At 39.5% G+C, this 15,620-nt stretch overlaps 1 protein-coding gene across 1 annotated transcript in view; it reads right to left on the bottom strand.

Annotated features, from left to right (window-relative positions):
* LOC128743783 (voltage-dependent calcium channel type A subunit alpha-1) overlaps window positions 1-15,620 on the bottom strand; it is a 157,847-nt gene that overhangs the window by 43,588 nt on the left and 98,639 nt on the right. Inside the window, exons 21-24 of the mRNA XM_053840449.1 lie at window positions 12,261-12,371; window positions 11,435-11,518; window positions 10,979-11,161; window positions 8,756-8,847 (exon numbers count right to left, since the gene is read on the bottom strand). Coding sequence (XP_053696424.1) covers window positions 8,756-8,847; window positions 10,979-11,161; window positions 11,435-11,518; window positions 12,261-12,371 — 470 coding nt within the window. The remainder of the gene's footprint in view (window positions 1-8,755; window positions 8,848-10,978; window positions 11,162-11,434; window positions 11,519-12,260; window positions 12,372-15,620) is intronic.

The raw sequence follows: 15,620 nt of genomic DNA, 5'->3' as shown, positions 1-15,620 counted from the left end.
ATCCGTAGAATAAACTAGCTTTTCGGGAGACGCTGCTGGATTGGACGTCACATACAGTTTCGGCCATTAGTGTCGAGGAGTTTCATCACTCATTAGATAAATATTTGCTAAATAGACTCAACCTCATATTTTTTGCCTTGGCCCATAATGAAGCCAAGCATTATTTATTTGTTAACTAGCTGACCCGACAAACTTCGTATTGCCACAAACTAACCTGTGTTGTACATAAATCATGAATCTCGGATGATCTTTGTCACTTCTCGAGTTTTGCAAGCCCCCCAGTGGGCGGCGCTTCCGACGGCGGGACACCGGCAACACTCGCGACCGGCTCGTCCTGAATGATCTAGTGTTACTATAGATAGTTTTTGTGGTCTTGTTATTGATTAATGTTTTATGGAAGAGTCTCGAATTTCTCGAGTTGGATTAGTTTTTGAGTTTCGCAAAAATTTCTGTTTTATTTGTATGAGAGTCCATATCCCCCTACCACAGGGGTGAGAGGTCTCTAACTATCATAAAATAAATTCAAGACTCAAAAATCTCCTACATGCTAAATTTGGTTCCATTTGCTTGATTAGTACTCAAATTATAAGGAAATTTGTATTTCATTTGTATGGGAGCCCACCCTCTTAAAAGAGAAAGGGGTCGTAATACACCACAGAAAAAAAATTCTGCCATCTAAAACTCTCACATGCCAAATTTGGTTCCATTTGCTTGATTAGTTCTAAAGTTATGAGCAAATTTGTATTTCGTTTGAATGGGAGCCCCCCCCCCTCCTAAAAAGGTAAGAAGTCCTAATTCATCGTGGGAAAAATGGTTGCCTCCAAAAACACCCACATGCCAAATATGGTTCCATTTGCTTGATTAGTTCTCGAATTATGAGGAAATTTGTATTTCGTTTGTATAGGACCCCCCCTCCAAAAGTGGGGAGGGGTCCCAATTCATCATTGAAAAAAAAATTGTCTCCAAAAACACACACATGCCAAATTTGGTTCAATTCGCTTGATTAGTTCTCGAGTTATGAGGAAATTTGTATTTCATTTGTACAGGAGCCCCTCCTCTTAAAGTGGGGAGGGGTCCTAATTCACCATAGAAAATTTTCTTGCTCTCGAAAACCTTCACATGCCAAATTTGGTTGCATTTGCTTGATTAGTTCTCGAGTTATGAGGAAATTTGTATGGAAGTCCCCCCTCTTAAAGGGGAGAGGAGTTATAATTCCTCTTATAAAGAGGGGAGGGGTCTCAATTCACCATAGAATAAATTCTTGTCACCAAAAAAAACACCCACATGCCAAATGTTGTTCTATTTGCTTGATTAGTTCTCGAGTTAGGAGGAAATTTGTATTTCATTTGTACAGGAGCCCCCCCTCTTAGAGTGGGGAGGGGTCCTAATTCACCGTAGAAAATTTTCTTGCCCTCGAAAACCTTCACATGCCAAAGTTGGTTCCATTTGCTTGATTAGTTCTCGAGTTATGAGGAAATTTGTATGGAAGCCCCCCCTCTTAAAGGGGAGAGGAGTTACAATTCCTCTTATAAAGAGGAAGGGGTCTCAATTTACCATAGAATAAATTCTTGTCACCGAAAACACCCACATGCCAAATTTGGTTCTATTTGCTTGATTAGTTCTCGAGTTATGAGGAAATTTGTATTTCATTTGTATAGGAGCCCCCCCTCCTAAAGTGGGGAGAGATTCTTATTCATCATAGAAAACATTCTTGCCTCCAAAAACACCTACATGCCAAATTTGGTTCCATTTGCTGGATTAGCTCTCGAGTTATAAGGAAATTTGTATTTCGTTTGTATAGGAGCCCCCCCCCTCTTAAAGTGGGGAGGGGTCCCAATTCATCATAGAAAAAAATTTTGTCTTCAAAAAGACACACATGCCAAATTTGGTTCCATTTGCTTGATTAGTTCTCGAGTTATGAGGAAATTGGTATTTCATTTGTACAGGAGCCCCCCCTCTTAAAGTGGGGAGGGGTCCTAATTCAACATAGAAAATTTTCTTGCCTTCGAAAACCTTCACATGCCAAATTTGGTTCCATTTGCTTGATTAGTTCTCGAGTTATGAGGAAGTTTGTATGGAAACCCCCCTCTTAAAGGGGAGAGGAGTTATAATTCCCCTTATAAAGAGGGAAGGGGTCTCAAATTACCCTAGAATAAATTCTTGTCACCGAAAACACCCATATGCCAAATTTGGTTCTATTTGCTAGATTAGTTCTCGAGTTATGCAGAAATTTGTGTTTCATTTGTATGGGAGCCCCCCCTCTTAGTGGGGGGAGGGGTCTCTAACCATCACTAAAACCTTTCCTGGCCCCAAAAACCTCTACATGCAAATTTTCACGCCGATTGGTTCAGTAGTTTTTGATTCTATAAGGAACACAGGACAGACAGACAGACAGACAGACAGACAGACAGACAGACAGACAGACAGACAGACAGACAGACAGACAGACAGACAGACAGACAGACAGACAGACAGACAGACAGACAGACAGACAGACAGACAGACAGACAGACAGACAGACAGACAGACAGACAGACAGACAGACAGACAGACAGACAGACAGACAGACAGACAGACAGACAGACAGACAGACAGACAGACAGACAGACAGACAGACAGACAGACAGACAGACAGACAGACAGACAGACAGACAGACAGACAGACAGACAGACAGACAGACAGACAGACAGACAGACAGACAGACAGACAGACAGACAGACAGACAGACAGACAGACAGACAGACAGACAGACAGACAGACAGACAGACAGACAGACAGACAGACAGACAGACAGACAGACAGACAGACAGACAGACAGACAGACAGACAGAAATCCTTCTTTATAGGTATAGATAACGGTAGTCTTTTCAATAGCCGGAGGAAATGGTAGAAGGAAGTATTGAAATCAGTGGTGTACTATATCCTAAGGTGTGATAAGACGTCAAAGGGGTGGGCGGAACATTAGGTAAGGAAGAGTGGTCATTCTAGTAAGCGTTACTTCAATGACACTTCCTTACCTATGTTTTGGATCTTTCCTCCTTCACGTTTTATCACACTTTAGTGATAGAATAAAATACGTTTGATTTCATTAGGGGGAAGTCGTGTATGACCGGACAGGCCGCTATGCCCGGACACTAGCGATTTCTTTGGAACTACACTAGCGATTTGGAAAAAATAGAACAAGAATACGTCTAAAGTTCTATAATGTCATTCTTTCCAAATATCATTTCATTTTTTGTTTTTGAAAAATCACCAGTGTTCGGGCATATAAGCCTGACTTTCTTTTACCATTCACTCCGTTTATAGGAAAAACTGTCGTTATAAAAAATTTATTTAAACTATTTTACCCATGCATAAATATAGTTTACAGTAATACATAGCGCAATCACTTGCTGAATTACGGAATAAAATTATAAAAACTATCACAACGGATGACTTTAACAATTTTCAATATATGTCAATACTGTTGAAACTTTTTGATCAAAACCTAAAAAAATGTTTTAATAAAGTGTTTTAATACGTCATAGTTCCCAAAACGGCGCTGCCGGAAGAGGGTAAGCTGGATGAAGCCCCTCTTGAGGACTGTTGGAATGCCGTGAAAACAGCCATTAACAGCGTAGCGGCCGTGTGACACCGAATCGACGTAACGAATGGTTTGACGAAGAATGCCAGCAGATATTGGCTGAGAAGAACGCAGCGCGGGTACAAATGTTGCGAAGAGCCACCCGTCAGAATGTGGAGCGATACAAACAGAAGCGGAGACAGCAAACCCGACTCTTCAAGGAGAAGAAGCGCCACCAAGAGGAGAAAGAGTGCGAAGAACTCGAGTAACAGCGCTTTCACGACACACGGAAGTTCTAGCATAGACTCAACGAATCTCGCAAAGGTTTTGTGTCGCGGGCCGAAATGTGAAGAGATAAAGATGGAGGTATCTTGACTGACGACCGTGCGGTGATCGAAAGGTAGAAGCAACAATACGATGAACACCTGAATGGCGTACAGGCGGAAGACCATCATAGCGGAGGAAGTGGCCACATTGGTGTAGCAAGCGACGAAAATGTGCCACCCCCATGGATAAGGAAAGTTAAAGAAGCTATCCAGCGGCTGAAGAACAACAAAGCAGCGGGAAAGGATGGCATTGGAATGGAACTTATTCAAATGGGCCCGGACAAGTTGGCCGGCTGCTTGCATCAACTGATTGTCAAGATTTGGGATACGGAACGACTACCGGAGGAGTGGAAAAATGGGGTTATCTGCCCTATCTACAAAAAAGGCGATAAGCTAGATTGTGAGAGCTACCGAGCGATCACTATCCTGAATGCCGCCTACAAAGTGCTGTCCCAAGTCATCTTTCATCGACTATCGCCAATAGCCAATAGATTTGTGGGAAGTTACCAGGCCGGTTTCATGGAGGGTCGGTCTTCAACGGATCAAATCTTCACCCTGCGGCAGATACTCTAGAAGTGCCGCGAATTCCGAGTCCCCACGCATCACCTATTCATCGATTTCAAAGCTGCATATGATAGCGTAAACCGACAAGAGCATGGAAAATTTTGGATAAAAACGGCTTTCCGGGTAAGCTTACTAGACTTATCATGGCTACGGTGGATGGAATCCAGTGCTGTGTGAGAATTTCGGGTGGATTGTCGGACCCATTCGAATCTTGTAGGGGACTTCGACAAGGAGATGGTCTTTCCTGCCTGCTATTCAACATTGTTCTTGAAGGTGTTATAAGACGAGCGGCGATCGAAAGCGGGGCACGATTTTCAATAAATCCAGTCAATTTATCTGCTTTGCTGACGACGTGGATGCTGTCGGCAGAACATTTGAGGCGGTGGAAGATCAGTACAGAAGACTAAAACGCGTAGCAGAGAAGATTGGATTGAAGATAGATACGTCTAAAACGAAGTATATGCTGGCGGGCGGGACCGAGCGCGACAGGGCCCGCTTGTGTTGTACCGTGGTAATCGACGGGGATGAGTTCGAGACAGTCGACGAGTTCGTATACCTTGGCTCACTGGCAACAGAGGACAACAAAACCAGCTGTGAGATTAAAAGACGTATTACCAGCGGAAGTCGGGCTTCAAAGGAACTCCACAAACACTTGCGGTCGAACAATCTGAGCCCCCATACAAAGTGCACACTGTACAAAACGCTAATCAGACCGGTTGTCCCCAACGGGCATGAAACGTGGACACTGCTAGAAGAGGACCTACGAGCACTCGGAGGTTTTGAACGGCGGGTGCTAAGAACCATCTTTGGCGCAGTGCAAGAGAACGGAATGCCGGACAACTATCCTGCAAAAATAGATTTCGCATCGAATCCGGTAGGAACAAGACGAAGAGGGACACAGCGAGCGAGGTGGCAAGACAAGGTGTAGCGAGATCTGGAGAGCACTGGGTGCCTCCGGAACTGGAGATCAGTTGCCATGGACCGAAAAATCCGGAGAAATTATACTGCGCAGGCCTTGTCGTAAGACGTTAGGCCAATTAAGTAAGTAAGTTCCTAAAATGAAAAGCATTAAACTTACCAGATTATTTTTAGAGATAACAGAACTTAAATCTCTCTATCAAACCCAAATCCGTATTCTTCCCTTCTCCGTCCCACCCAAATTTATATTCTCCCATTTTCTGTTACGTATTTTCTCATGCTTTATTTCTCTCTCACTAATACATGTACTCGGTGAAATGCTCTTTCTCACTTTGATAACTGCGATATAACAATGCCGAGGAAATGGGGCTCGCCGGCTTACTGCTAAAATTATGCACTTGGTGTGCTTCGAGCTAAGTACCGTAGGACCAGGAGAAGTTCTCATCGGGCCCAGGATACTTCTGAGAAAGGTGCGTGGGGAATCGTGAACCGGGTGGCCAAGGCTCCACTGAAGTTGACACTAACGTATGGCATTAAAAAAAGACTTTTTTCGGATGGTGGTAAAAAAACTAAGCTAATTGAGTTTGATAAATTTCCCATGGAAGGTAATTATATTAGCTTATTTGCAAAAAATCTATAGCTCTATTAGTCGAGCTCTAACCGTGATGGCGAAAGAAGTTAAGCTACTCGGTTCAGAAGTGTGCGCGTTCAAAGAACGCTACCCGGCCGCGTCGAAAACGGACATCGTACGGCACTTCGTGCAGACTTGTGAAAGCACGCACCGCCCCGGTAACCGTGCTTAAGCATTCCCCTCCGTTTATAGGTCACACGCTCCCGGTTTCGGTGTATTTCGCTTGCTCTCGTTCGAACTAATGTGATACCGCACCTCAGTGCCGATTTTTTCTGTTCGGTACAGTATTATGCGTGTTTGGTGCGCTCCGGGCCAAAAATTCGATAATTTTTACTGAGCAGCAGCAGCTGATATGGCACAAACACGACATTGTGGCAGGCACCCGCTACCGTTCATAAGTTTATACCGTATCGCACCAAGCAGTTACATAGGTTCTTTAGGTTTGCGAGCGAAACCGTGCCAGCTTACACCAGCCGGCACCTGCTAGAGCACGACTAAAGCACGGCTAGAGAACGAAGCCCGAACGTCCTGACAACTCAGTCACGTACACCGAATATGAACGAATAAGAAAGAAAGCAAAGAGCGAAATCACGTTGGTACGGTGCACACCGGTTCTTAGCCGAAGACAAAGCACTTCGATCAGGCTTTTGCGTTTTCGGGGAGCGTGCCAATAGCAACGCCAGTGCGTTTTATTATCAAAAGTACCCGTTGCGGTGCCTATCTGAATGGGTAGCAGCCGTGTTGCACCGGACGGTGTTTATAACAAGTCTAACTTTGTGGACGCCGGATAAGCCCGTTCCGGCATTTACAACATATTGGCACTATTGGACAACAGAGCATCGAAAGAAAGTCCGATTCCGGACGGCAAATGACCCGCGACATGAAGCTTCAAAGGAAGACCGAGGGAAAAGTGGCTACATCGCTACGTGCGCTTCGCCGGGAGGTCGGTGTAACCGGCCAAACAGTGAAAAAGCACCTAGCGAACATGGACATACAGCCTTTATTGCGGTTTTTCTCATCTGACATGCTAACATTCATAATTGTCGGCTCTCAAAGCACGGTTACCATTACCATACCATATATATAGATTTTACAAGGCGCGCCCGACCAACAGAGTTTGAGTTTAAGTTTATTATAGAATGGTTTAACCGACGCACTATGGGCAAAAACGAAAGAAAAAACGGACGCAATTAAGATACGGCCTGCAGGTTTATAAAATATAAATGATCTTATGTAAAATTTTCCGGAGAATCGCTTGGTGCCCACCCCTTTCGTGTTTATCATCGGGAAGTGCCCCATTTTGCTCATTTCCCCCTATTTTTAATATGTTTCACCCTTATTGGACTGTTCCAAGCAAGACTTTGAGAAAACAAAAGTTGAAAACCTAATAATTCTATGTAAAAAAGTCCGCAGAATCGAATAGGGCTTATCTCATTTAGTTTAGAGCACATTATTTTTTTTTGGTTGAGCTCCCGTTATCAAACCGACTATACCGAAGGGGAATTCAATCAAAAAAATTAACGTGCTCTAAAATAATCGAGATAAGTTCTATTCGATTCTGCAGACTTTTTTACACAAAATTAGTAGATTTTTGCGGTTTGTTTTCTCAAAACCTTGCTTGGAATAATCCAATAAGGGTGAAAAATGTTAAAGATAGGGGAAAATGTGCAAAATGGGGCACTTCTCGATGACAAACAAGAAAGGGGTGGGCACCACGTGATTCTCCGGAAAATTTTACATAAGATCACCTATATTTTATAAGCCTGCAGGCCGTATCTTAATTGCGTCCGTTTTTTCTCTCGTTTTTGCCCATAGTGCAACGGGTCATTCACCAAGTCCGACTAACAGACAAAGCACAAAATCTTCCGGATTTCTGGCAAAGTGCCCGATTTTTGTTTTACCGGCTTGGAAAAATTTCATCATATCTCATTTTATTCAAAATGTTATATATATGACCAACGAAATGTTAGTGAAATATCTGTTTTACTAGCATCTGATGATAGTCGCAGGATAGTAGACTGAAACGTCAAGTGTTAACATTGGATTGCGATGTTGTCATCGTTTCACCGAAATTAATCAACAAATATTATAAATAAATAAGTAAATAAATAATGTTTAAGATGCTTCCCATAAACTGCCCCTTCCTCGAGCCAAATGAAGCGTAGAGTTTTGCCAACCCCTTATTTTCGTTAGCCAGATTTTCGAAGCAAAAATCCTTTTGGCGATCCTGCCCACAAGTAATGTTTTTCCCAAAGGCTAACGCATTTAAAATTTTCATGCAATCCGTTCAATCGCTGTTCGCTAACTTGAAGTTGAACTTTTTATAGATTGATTTATTTAGTTCTAATCAAATTTATCGCAGTTTCTCGAACGAACGTATTTCAATTGGCCTACGGTATATGTATTATAGCTAACCATCCAGCAGCGTAACAACCCCTCAATTACTATGGAATTCATTTTGCTGACGCGAGAGATCTGAACTCAAATGCAAATTCATAACGATTCACACAAACACACATAATATGTATTTAGAAAAATCTTCAGATCAAAGATGTTTGATGATCGCGAAAATCGCGATCATCGTGAAAGACACTCGGATAGTCACAGATAGGACGGACACGTTTGCACATCACACATACACGCACACACAGTCGAGTTCGACAAAGAGAATGAAAGATCGAGAGCGAGACAGAGACGGACAAAGTGTTTGATTTTGTTAGAGGCGTTGTGTAAGCAATCAAGTGTGGACCTACCTGAACAGTAGCATCAGTCCTTGGACAAAGGAACGGAAGTTGTTGTGTCTAGTGATAGCTGATTCAGGCTCTAGTTCAATATTCCCAAACACCTATGGCGGTACATACACACATATACATGGCGCGAAAAGTTGTACGGAAATTTGGTTGGTTTAGTTTAGTTTAGCGTAAGTAATCGGATTTATTATCTGGTTTGCCGTAGCGGTATGTACTAAACTTTGTCGCTTTTCCCTTCTTTTTTTTATTTGGTGTTAAATAGCATTTTGTGATAAAGGAGCATCGGGGGGAGTTATACATAAGGAAAATACTAGGAATCAACAAAAGTGGTAAATAAACAAAACTTAATGGTTTAGTAAACAAATCAATAGTTTCTTGCTGAAAGGTGGTTAAAAAGCGCATTTTGGATGTTATCCTTTCGATTGCTTGTAGAGATTCTAGAAATCTATTTCAAAGTGAGGGTCAATTACTTGAATATTACAGTCTAAAAATTTTAATTTAATTGTCGCCAATCAATTGGAATACTGCTAGTCTAGTGGAACTCAATTTTGATACCTTTTTGGACGGATTTAGTTTAACACATTTACAACATGCTTAATAATATGACTTTTGTAATGTTGAACACAAATATTGATCTTGTTATTTTCATTTATTTAAACGTACTGTCATTGTTTGTGATGGTCATACAATAGGTATACTAAAGCTTTATGCTACAGAAATCTCTGTACATCTGAACTCGATTTCTAATAAGTATTTTTAGTCTTTGAACTTTTAATAAACACACGCCCATCATTAGTCTTTTTTTCACAGATTTTTATCGTCGTTATTCAGGAGAATTTTAATGGTTGGCAATCAAACCAATTAGTACATTTTTATGATATTTAGTTTATTTATTGTCGAAGATGAACATGTGCGAATGTGGACGAAATAATTTGAACATTGCAGAGGAATTTTAAGGCGATCTACAAACAGTCCATTTAAAACCTAGCGTCCGAAAATCGTCACGCTACTGTATGACCACCCAAACAATCGGCCGGTTTGCAATGAAACTGGCCAAAATTGATCTAATGCACAACAATAAAACGAACCTTTTGCTGTAGTATTTACATACCGTCCAATGGAATTACTCGAAACTACACTGGCAATGCAAAACGAAAATAATGCACACACAGACAGACAGACAGACAGATGAAATACTTCAAACGATGGCACACACTTCCGGGAAAGCAAACTGTCACGGCGGGTGGTAGGTGTCACTATGAGTAGTTGGGGCCTAACTGGCAAGCAGGTTGTATTAAATTGCAAGGCACTACCGGATGTACTCTTTTTTTTTTGTTTTTGGTTCTGTAAACTGTGGACGGACAGAGTTGCTTGCCTGGGTGAAAAGGCTCTACGTTGAGTATAAAAAAAACTTTACTAAGGAGTTTGGTCATTACCGAAAAAGCAGCAGTAGCGCTCCGAAAAATGTCTGAAAATTATTATGACGATTTAAGGCGGTGTCCGGATCGAACTTCATATTTCCGAAAACCTGATTGGTTATTATGATTTATTTTGGTTTCAGGTCGTGAGTTTTGATTTTGGGATCGTTTTGCGATCGGTCGATATTTGAAATGAGTGATTGCAAAAAGAAATGGAAAAGTTAAAATCATCTATTCTAGGGAAAAAGAAACGAAACGGAAAAAAATCTCATTAAAAGGAAACCAGGTTGAATTGGGCGCACTTATTATAGCTAATGTCGAATATCGAATGCAGAAAGCATCGAAAAAACTGGCCAAAATGTGAAAAATCCAACGAGGTAATAAAAATCGCAGAAAACAACTGATAAATGGTCCGAAACAACCATGAACTGATTAAAAACTCCTTCATGCTGAGAAGATATTATGATAAATATTTCGAATGGAAAAAGCATAACTCGAGTGAGCATAAATAATGTATCGCAAATGGAATCGCTTATTTGCTGAGTTGATTGTTTTGCACTATTCTGTGACCCTCTTCTAGTAAATTTTGACGCTTCTGTAAAAAAAAACCAAAGTATTCAGCACAGTAACGAGGTAAAACAAGAAACTAAATCGAACTGAAACCAATTAAGAAAGGGGAAAACGAAATAGTTATGCGTTTGCACTTGCTTTGGCTGATAGCTGGGCACACGCGAAGTTTTTGCATAGAAGGAAACCTGACGAGGAAGAGGCAGAGGAGTTAAAATCGGTCTAAGATAATGAAAAATACCTGCATGCCAATAATTGCGTAGATAAAAAATAGCATGGCAATCAGCAAACAGACATATGGCAGTGCTTTGAATGATTGAACAAAGGTCCAAAGTAATATTCGTATTGTATAACCTTGTCGAAGTAGTTTGATTAATCGTGCAGCACGAAACAGTCTTAAAAATCCAACGTTGAATGAGTTTTCCTGTGGAAGGAGAGAGGTGAATAGCAAAAATAAAGATAAATTAGAATCATATCGTGATTTAGTTAATTTTATTAGGTTTCTAAATGATAAACATACCAGGTTTTTGAGCTATTTGAAGAATCGTGACAGTAGTAACTACTAAACTATCAATTGCTTGGCATTCGTTGTAAGATTTAACAAGCCAAATGTAAATCGAAAAAGCAGTCGATTAAGAATTGTTGCTATCAAAACCTGGTATCCTTTATTACCGAAAAGGGAACGATTAGTACTTACCCCTAATTCTAAAACTAATGCGTCGATAATACTTCCAATAACTGTTATAAAATCGAATATATTCCAAGGATCTTTGAAAAAGTTCTGCAGTTAATGCGGGGAAGAAACGATAGAGAACGATGGAAAAGTTCGATTAGTACAGTGCAATGGTTTACGAACAGAAATAAACACAAAAATAAAACCAACCGAAAATCTCTATTCAGTGAATCGGTGAAGTGCGACCAAATGCTAAAATGTTCTCTATTAATTGTATATAAGAAAATGATAATTGAAACTAACTCTGAAGAGAGAAAAAGTTAAAAGAAAACATTTCAAACTGATTAAAATCTAGCAAGAGCTTTAAATAAAACTACGGGAAAGGAGCAAAAATTATCGGACTACGGCTTTAAGATAAAATTTACGTATGAAACAAAATGGCCATCGTTGAGAGGAGGGATGGCCGATCGTTCTAAACTAAATACTATTTTCAGATGGCTTTAATATATATATTACAGGAAAGAAAACTAAGACAACGGAACTGTCTAGAGGGTCGTTATCTGAGTGTACTACTGATAGAAACGGAACAGGATGACAATGATGAGGCGTGAGCTGAACTACTGAGAGGAGAAAAAAATGGCATTGTTTAGTAAAAGTCGTGAAAAACTCGTTTCGTTGCATCGCCGGGAACAGAGTTTGTGCGCTGTTTTTTTTTTCGGATGAATTACCGCACCAAAAATAAACGACTCAAAACGGTTGTTGTTTGAACGGTGATCTTTGACGATTTTGATAACAGAAAAGAAAACAGAAAAGTGAAAACAGACACAGGATATCGCGCAGTGCTACCAACCTTACATCCGAATGCGATTAGTTTCATTATAGTCTCCAGTAAAAAGAAGAATGTGAATACCAAATTCATGAAGCTCAGTATGTCAATCAGTGTCGGTGGCGCATCGTGAAACTGAAGGAAGGGGCAATAGCAATGGTAAACGTGTCAGTAGTGTTGGGGGTAAGCAATCAGGTTGTGGTTGTGGTCGGAACGTTGTTGGTAAGATTTCCATTTATCGCGCTGACAAGATAAGACATGACGTTTCGTCGTTGGAGAGTGGTTCCGAAAGATTTTATTTGATTCGAGGGCACGCGCGAGTTTCTAATTGACATCCGTGGGTCAATGGTTTACTGCCGGTTCTAAATCGAAGACGAGATCCTACTTCAAGCCGCCTTTCTCTTTCTAATATTTGTACCGCAGTTAAGAAACCAATAAAACGAAAGACAGCATGCAAATTTTTGATGCCAACTCACGCGGTGTTAAATTCTTGTTGCATCGGCTGTTCAGTATAAAATAAGGACCTGCATAAATCTCACGGTAGTGCAAGTTCATTTCAAGACAAACGAATGTCCTGTCGAAGAAACGGTGCCGTTGCAAAGAACCAAGCACATCAACACTCACATTCACATCAAGGCACATCGACCATTTGCTGAGTTGGTTGCTGAGTACGGTCACATTCTGCGTGTGGTGCTGGCAATCACATAACGGAATCCACGCCTCGTGTTACATGCTGCGTTCCGACGACATCTAAAGCAATATATACAGTTCACTGGGACATGCACATGCAAATGAATAAATCAGGCAAAAATGACATGCTCGAGAGATCATGCAATAAGAGTTCATTCTCATGGAGGTGGAAGCAAAAATCCTGAATGCAAGCATGCGAAACTTATCTCAATGATACCCTGATACTTGCTACATTTATTCTGTATGAAAGTTCATCATCGAATACGTTAATTTGAACAACGGATAATCTTCATTTCGATAACAATAATCATTGTGAGAAACACCGATTAATTACGTATTGTTTATAATTTCGATTATAAGATTGTTTATAATATCGGCGTAATTGATCATAATGTGAATTGATTGCTACATTTTTGACGCGTCTTCTGTATGATGAACTATACCATTCATGCAACTACAGAAAAAGTTCTTACTTTGCCGGGAATGTACTTGTTTTACTAACTAAATTATTTGCATGCAGATTTCCTACTTCAGATATATATCACTAGCACTAGCAGTAACTAAGCTGCCTGCTAATACTATAATTTCTAAACAGATTTGTCATATATGTATTCTATTGATGGAGAATGGTTTGAACAATGAAATTTATGGCAGTGTAAATTAGCTTTGCAAACTAAACTAGTGAAAACTAAATACTGTTCGAAAAGATCCATTTCTTTGTTGGCTGAATTATTTTTATAGTTACTCAAGGGATACTCTTTACTCTTTACTCTTTACTCTTTACTTTTTACTCTTTACTCTTTACTCTTTACTCTTTACTCTTTACTCTTTACTCTTTACTCTTTACTCTTTACTCTTTACTCTTTACTCTTTACTCTTTACTCTTTACTCTTTACTCTTTACTCTTTACTCTTTACTCTTTACTCTTTACTCTTTACTCTTTACTCTTTACTCTTTACTCTTTACTCTTTACTCTTTACTCTTTACTCTTTACTCTTTACTCTTTACTCTTTACTCTTTACTCTTTACTCTTTACTCTTTACTCTTTACTCTTTACTCTTTACTCTTTACTCTTTACTCTTTACTCTTTACTCTTTACTCTTTACTCTTTACTCTTTACTCTTTACTCTTTACTCTTTACTCTTTACTCTTTACTCTTTACTCTTTACTCTTTACTCTTTACTCTTTACTCTTTACTCTTTACTCTTTACTCTTTACTCTTTACTTATTTTACTCTTTACTATAAAAAGATGTGGCTTTTCGGTCTAGGGTTTTTTTTACGAAAACTTTATTTTACGTTTTCGGCTGACGTTTCGAAGACCTATGCCTTCATCATCGGAGCAAAACGTTGAAAAATGTTTTCTTAGTCAAGTGCTTAAACATGAGAATGTTAATTTTGTTTAACCTTCTATAACTATAACCTTACGCGCACATCACAAGCAGATCGATTATTACTTACTTTACTCTACACTTACTTTACTCTTTACATACTTTACTCTTTACTTACTTTACTCTTTACTTACTTTACTCTTTACTTACTTTACTCTTTACTTACTTTACTCTTTACTTACTTTACTCTTTACATACTTTACTCTTTACATACTTTACTCTTTACTTACTTTACTCTTTACTTACTTTACTCTTTACTTACTTCATTATTTACTTACTTTACTCTTTACTTACTTTACTCTTTGGTTTACTTTACTGGTTGGCTTACTTTACTCTTTGGTTTACTTTACTCATTGGTTTACTTTACTGTTTGGTTTACTTTAATCTTTGATTTACTTCATTCTTTGGTTTACTGTACTCTTTGGTTTACTTTGTTCTTTGGTTTACTTTACCCTTTGGTTTACTTTACTTTTTGGTTTACTTTACTTTATTTTTCAATTTCAATTCAACAATACTTTTCAGTTTAGTACTCTTCATTTTATTTTATTAACTTCGGCTTTTAAAGGCCATTGCAAATTATTTTTAAAATTTTTGTTATGCTTCCTTTAAAATTGACGAAGAGCAAAAGAAAATTGTCAGACTCGAGTAAAATGATTTAGCGTAAAATCAATTTCCTAAAGCCTAAAGAACTCGATGAATTAGTGTACGAAGAGTTTACGCTTCTAGCACCAGAACGAAACAAAAGTAAAAGTTCAAACAATGTAATGGTCGAAAAGCGGTAACTTTTTCCGATTTTGTCTCCTTATGGCAAATTTTTTGGATGGAAAGTAATAAGGTTATTATAAATTATTTTTATAGTTTTTGTCCCAACCCCCTTTGTAATTGGCATTTGTCTTTCTTTTCGTTGATTTTTGCGTGGAAAATAAAAACGTACGTATAAAGAACAAGAATAGATTCAGTTTTCACGTTTAAACTTTAAGTAAACATGCTGTTTTTTTTGCCCGAATAAAAAAATCTTTTTTGATTAAAGCAGAGGAGCGTTTGGTGCGGAAAATGTTAGACTGAACCGTCCGTGATATCGCGGCAAGCAATTCAGTCGAGTAGGCGAGTCGAGCAGTCGAATCAAGCAGTCGAGTCAAGCAGTTGAGTCGAGCAGTTAAGTCGAGCAGTCAAATAGAGCAACCTAGTCGAGCAGTTGAATCAAGCTGGACTCTGCAGTCTACACAACTCAAAAAATGAGTGTACGAGTGGAGTTAACGCTTCTAGCACGAAACAGAAATGGAAGTTCGAAGTTCGAACAATGAA

This window comes from Sabethes cyaneus, chromosome 3, assembly GCF_943734655.1.
Source record: "Sabethes cyaneus chromosome 3, idSabCyanKW18_F2, whole genome shotgun sequence".
Taxonomy (NCBI): Eukaryota; Metazoa; Arthropoda; class Insecta; order Diptera; family Culicidae; genus Sabethes; species Sabethes cyaneus.
Note: the sequence above shows the minus strand (reverse complement) of the source record. Positions and strands in the feature narration are given on the sequence as shown.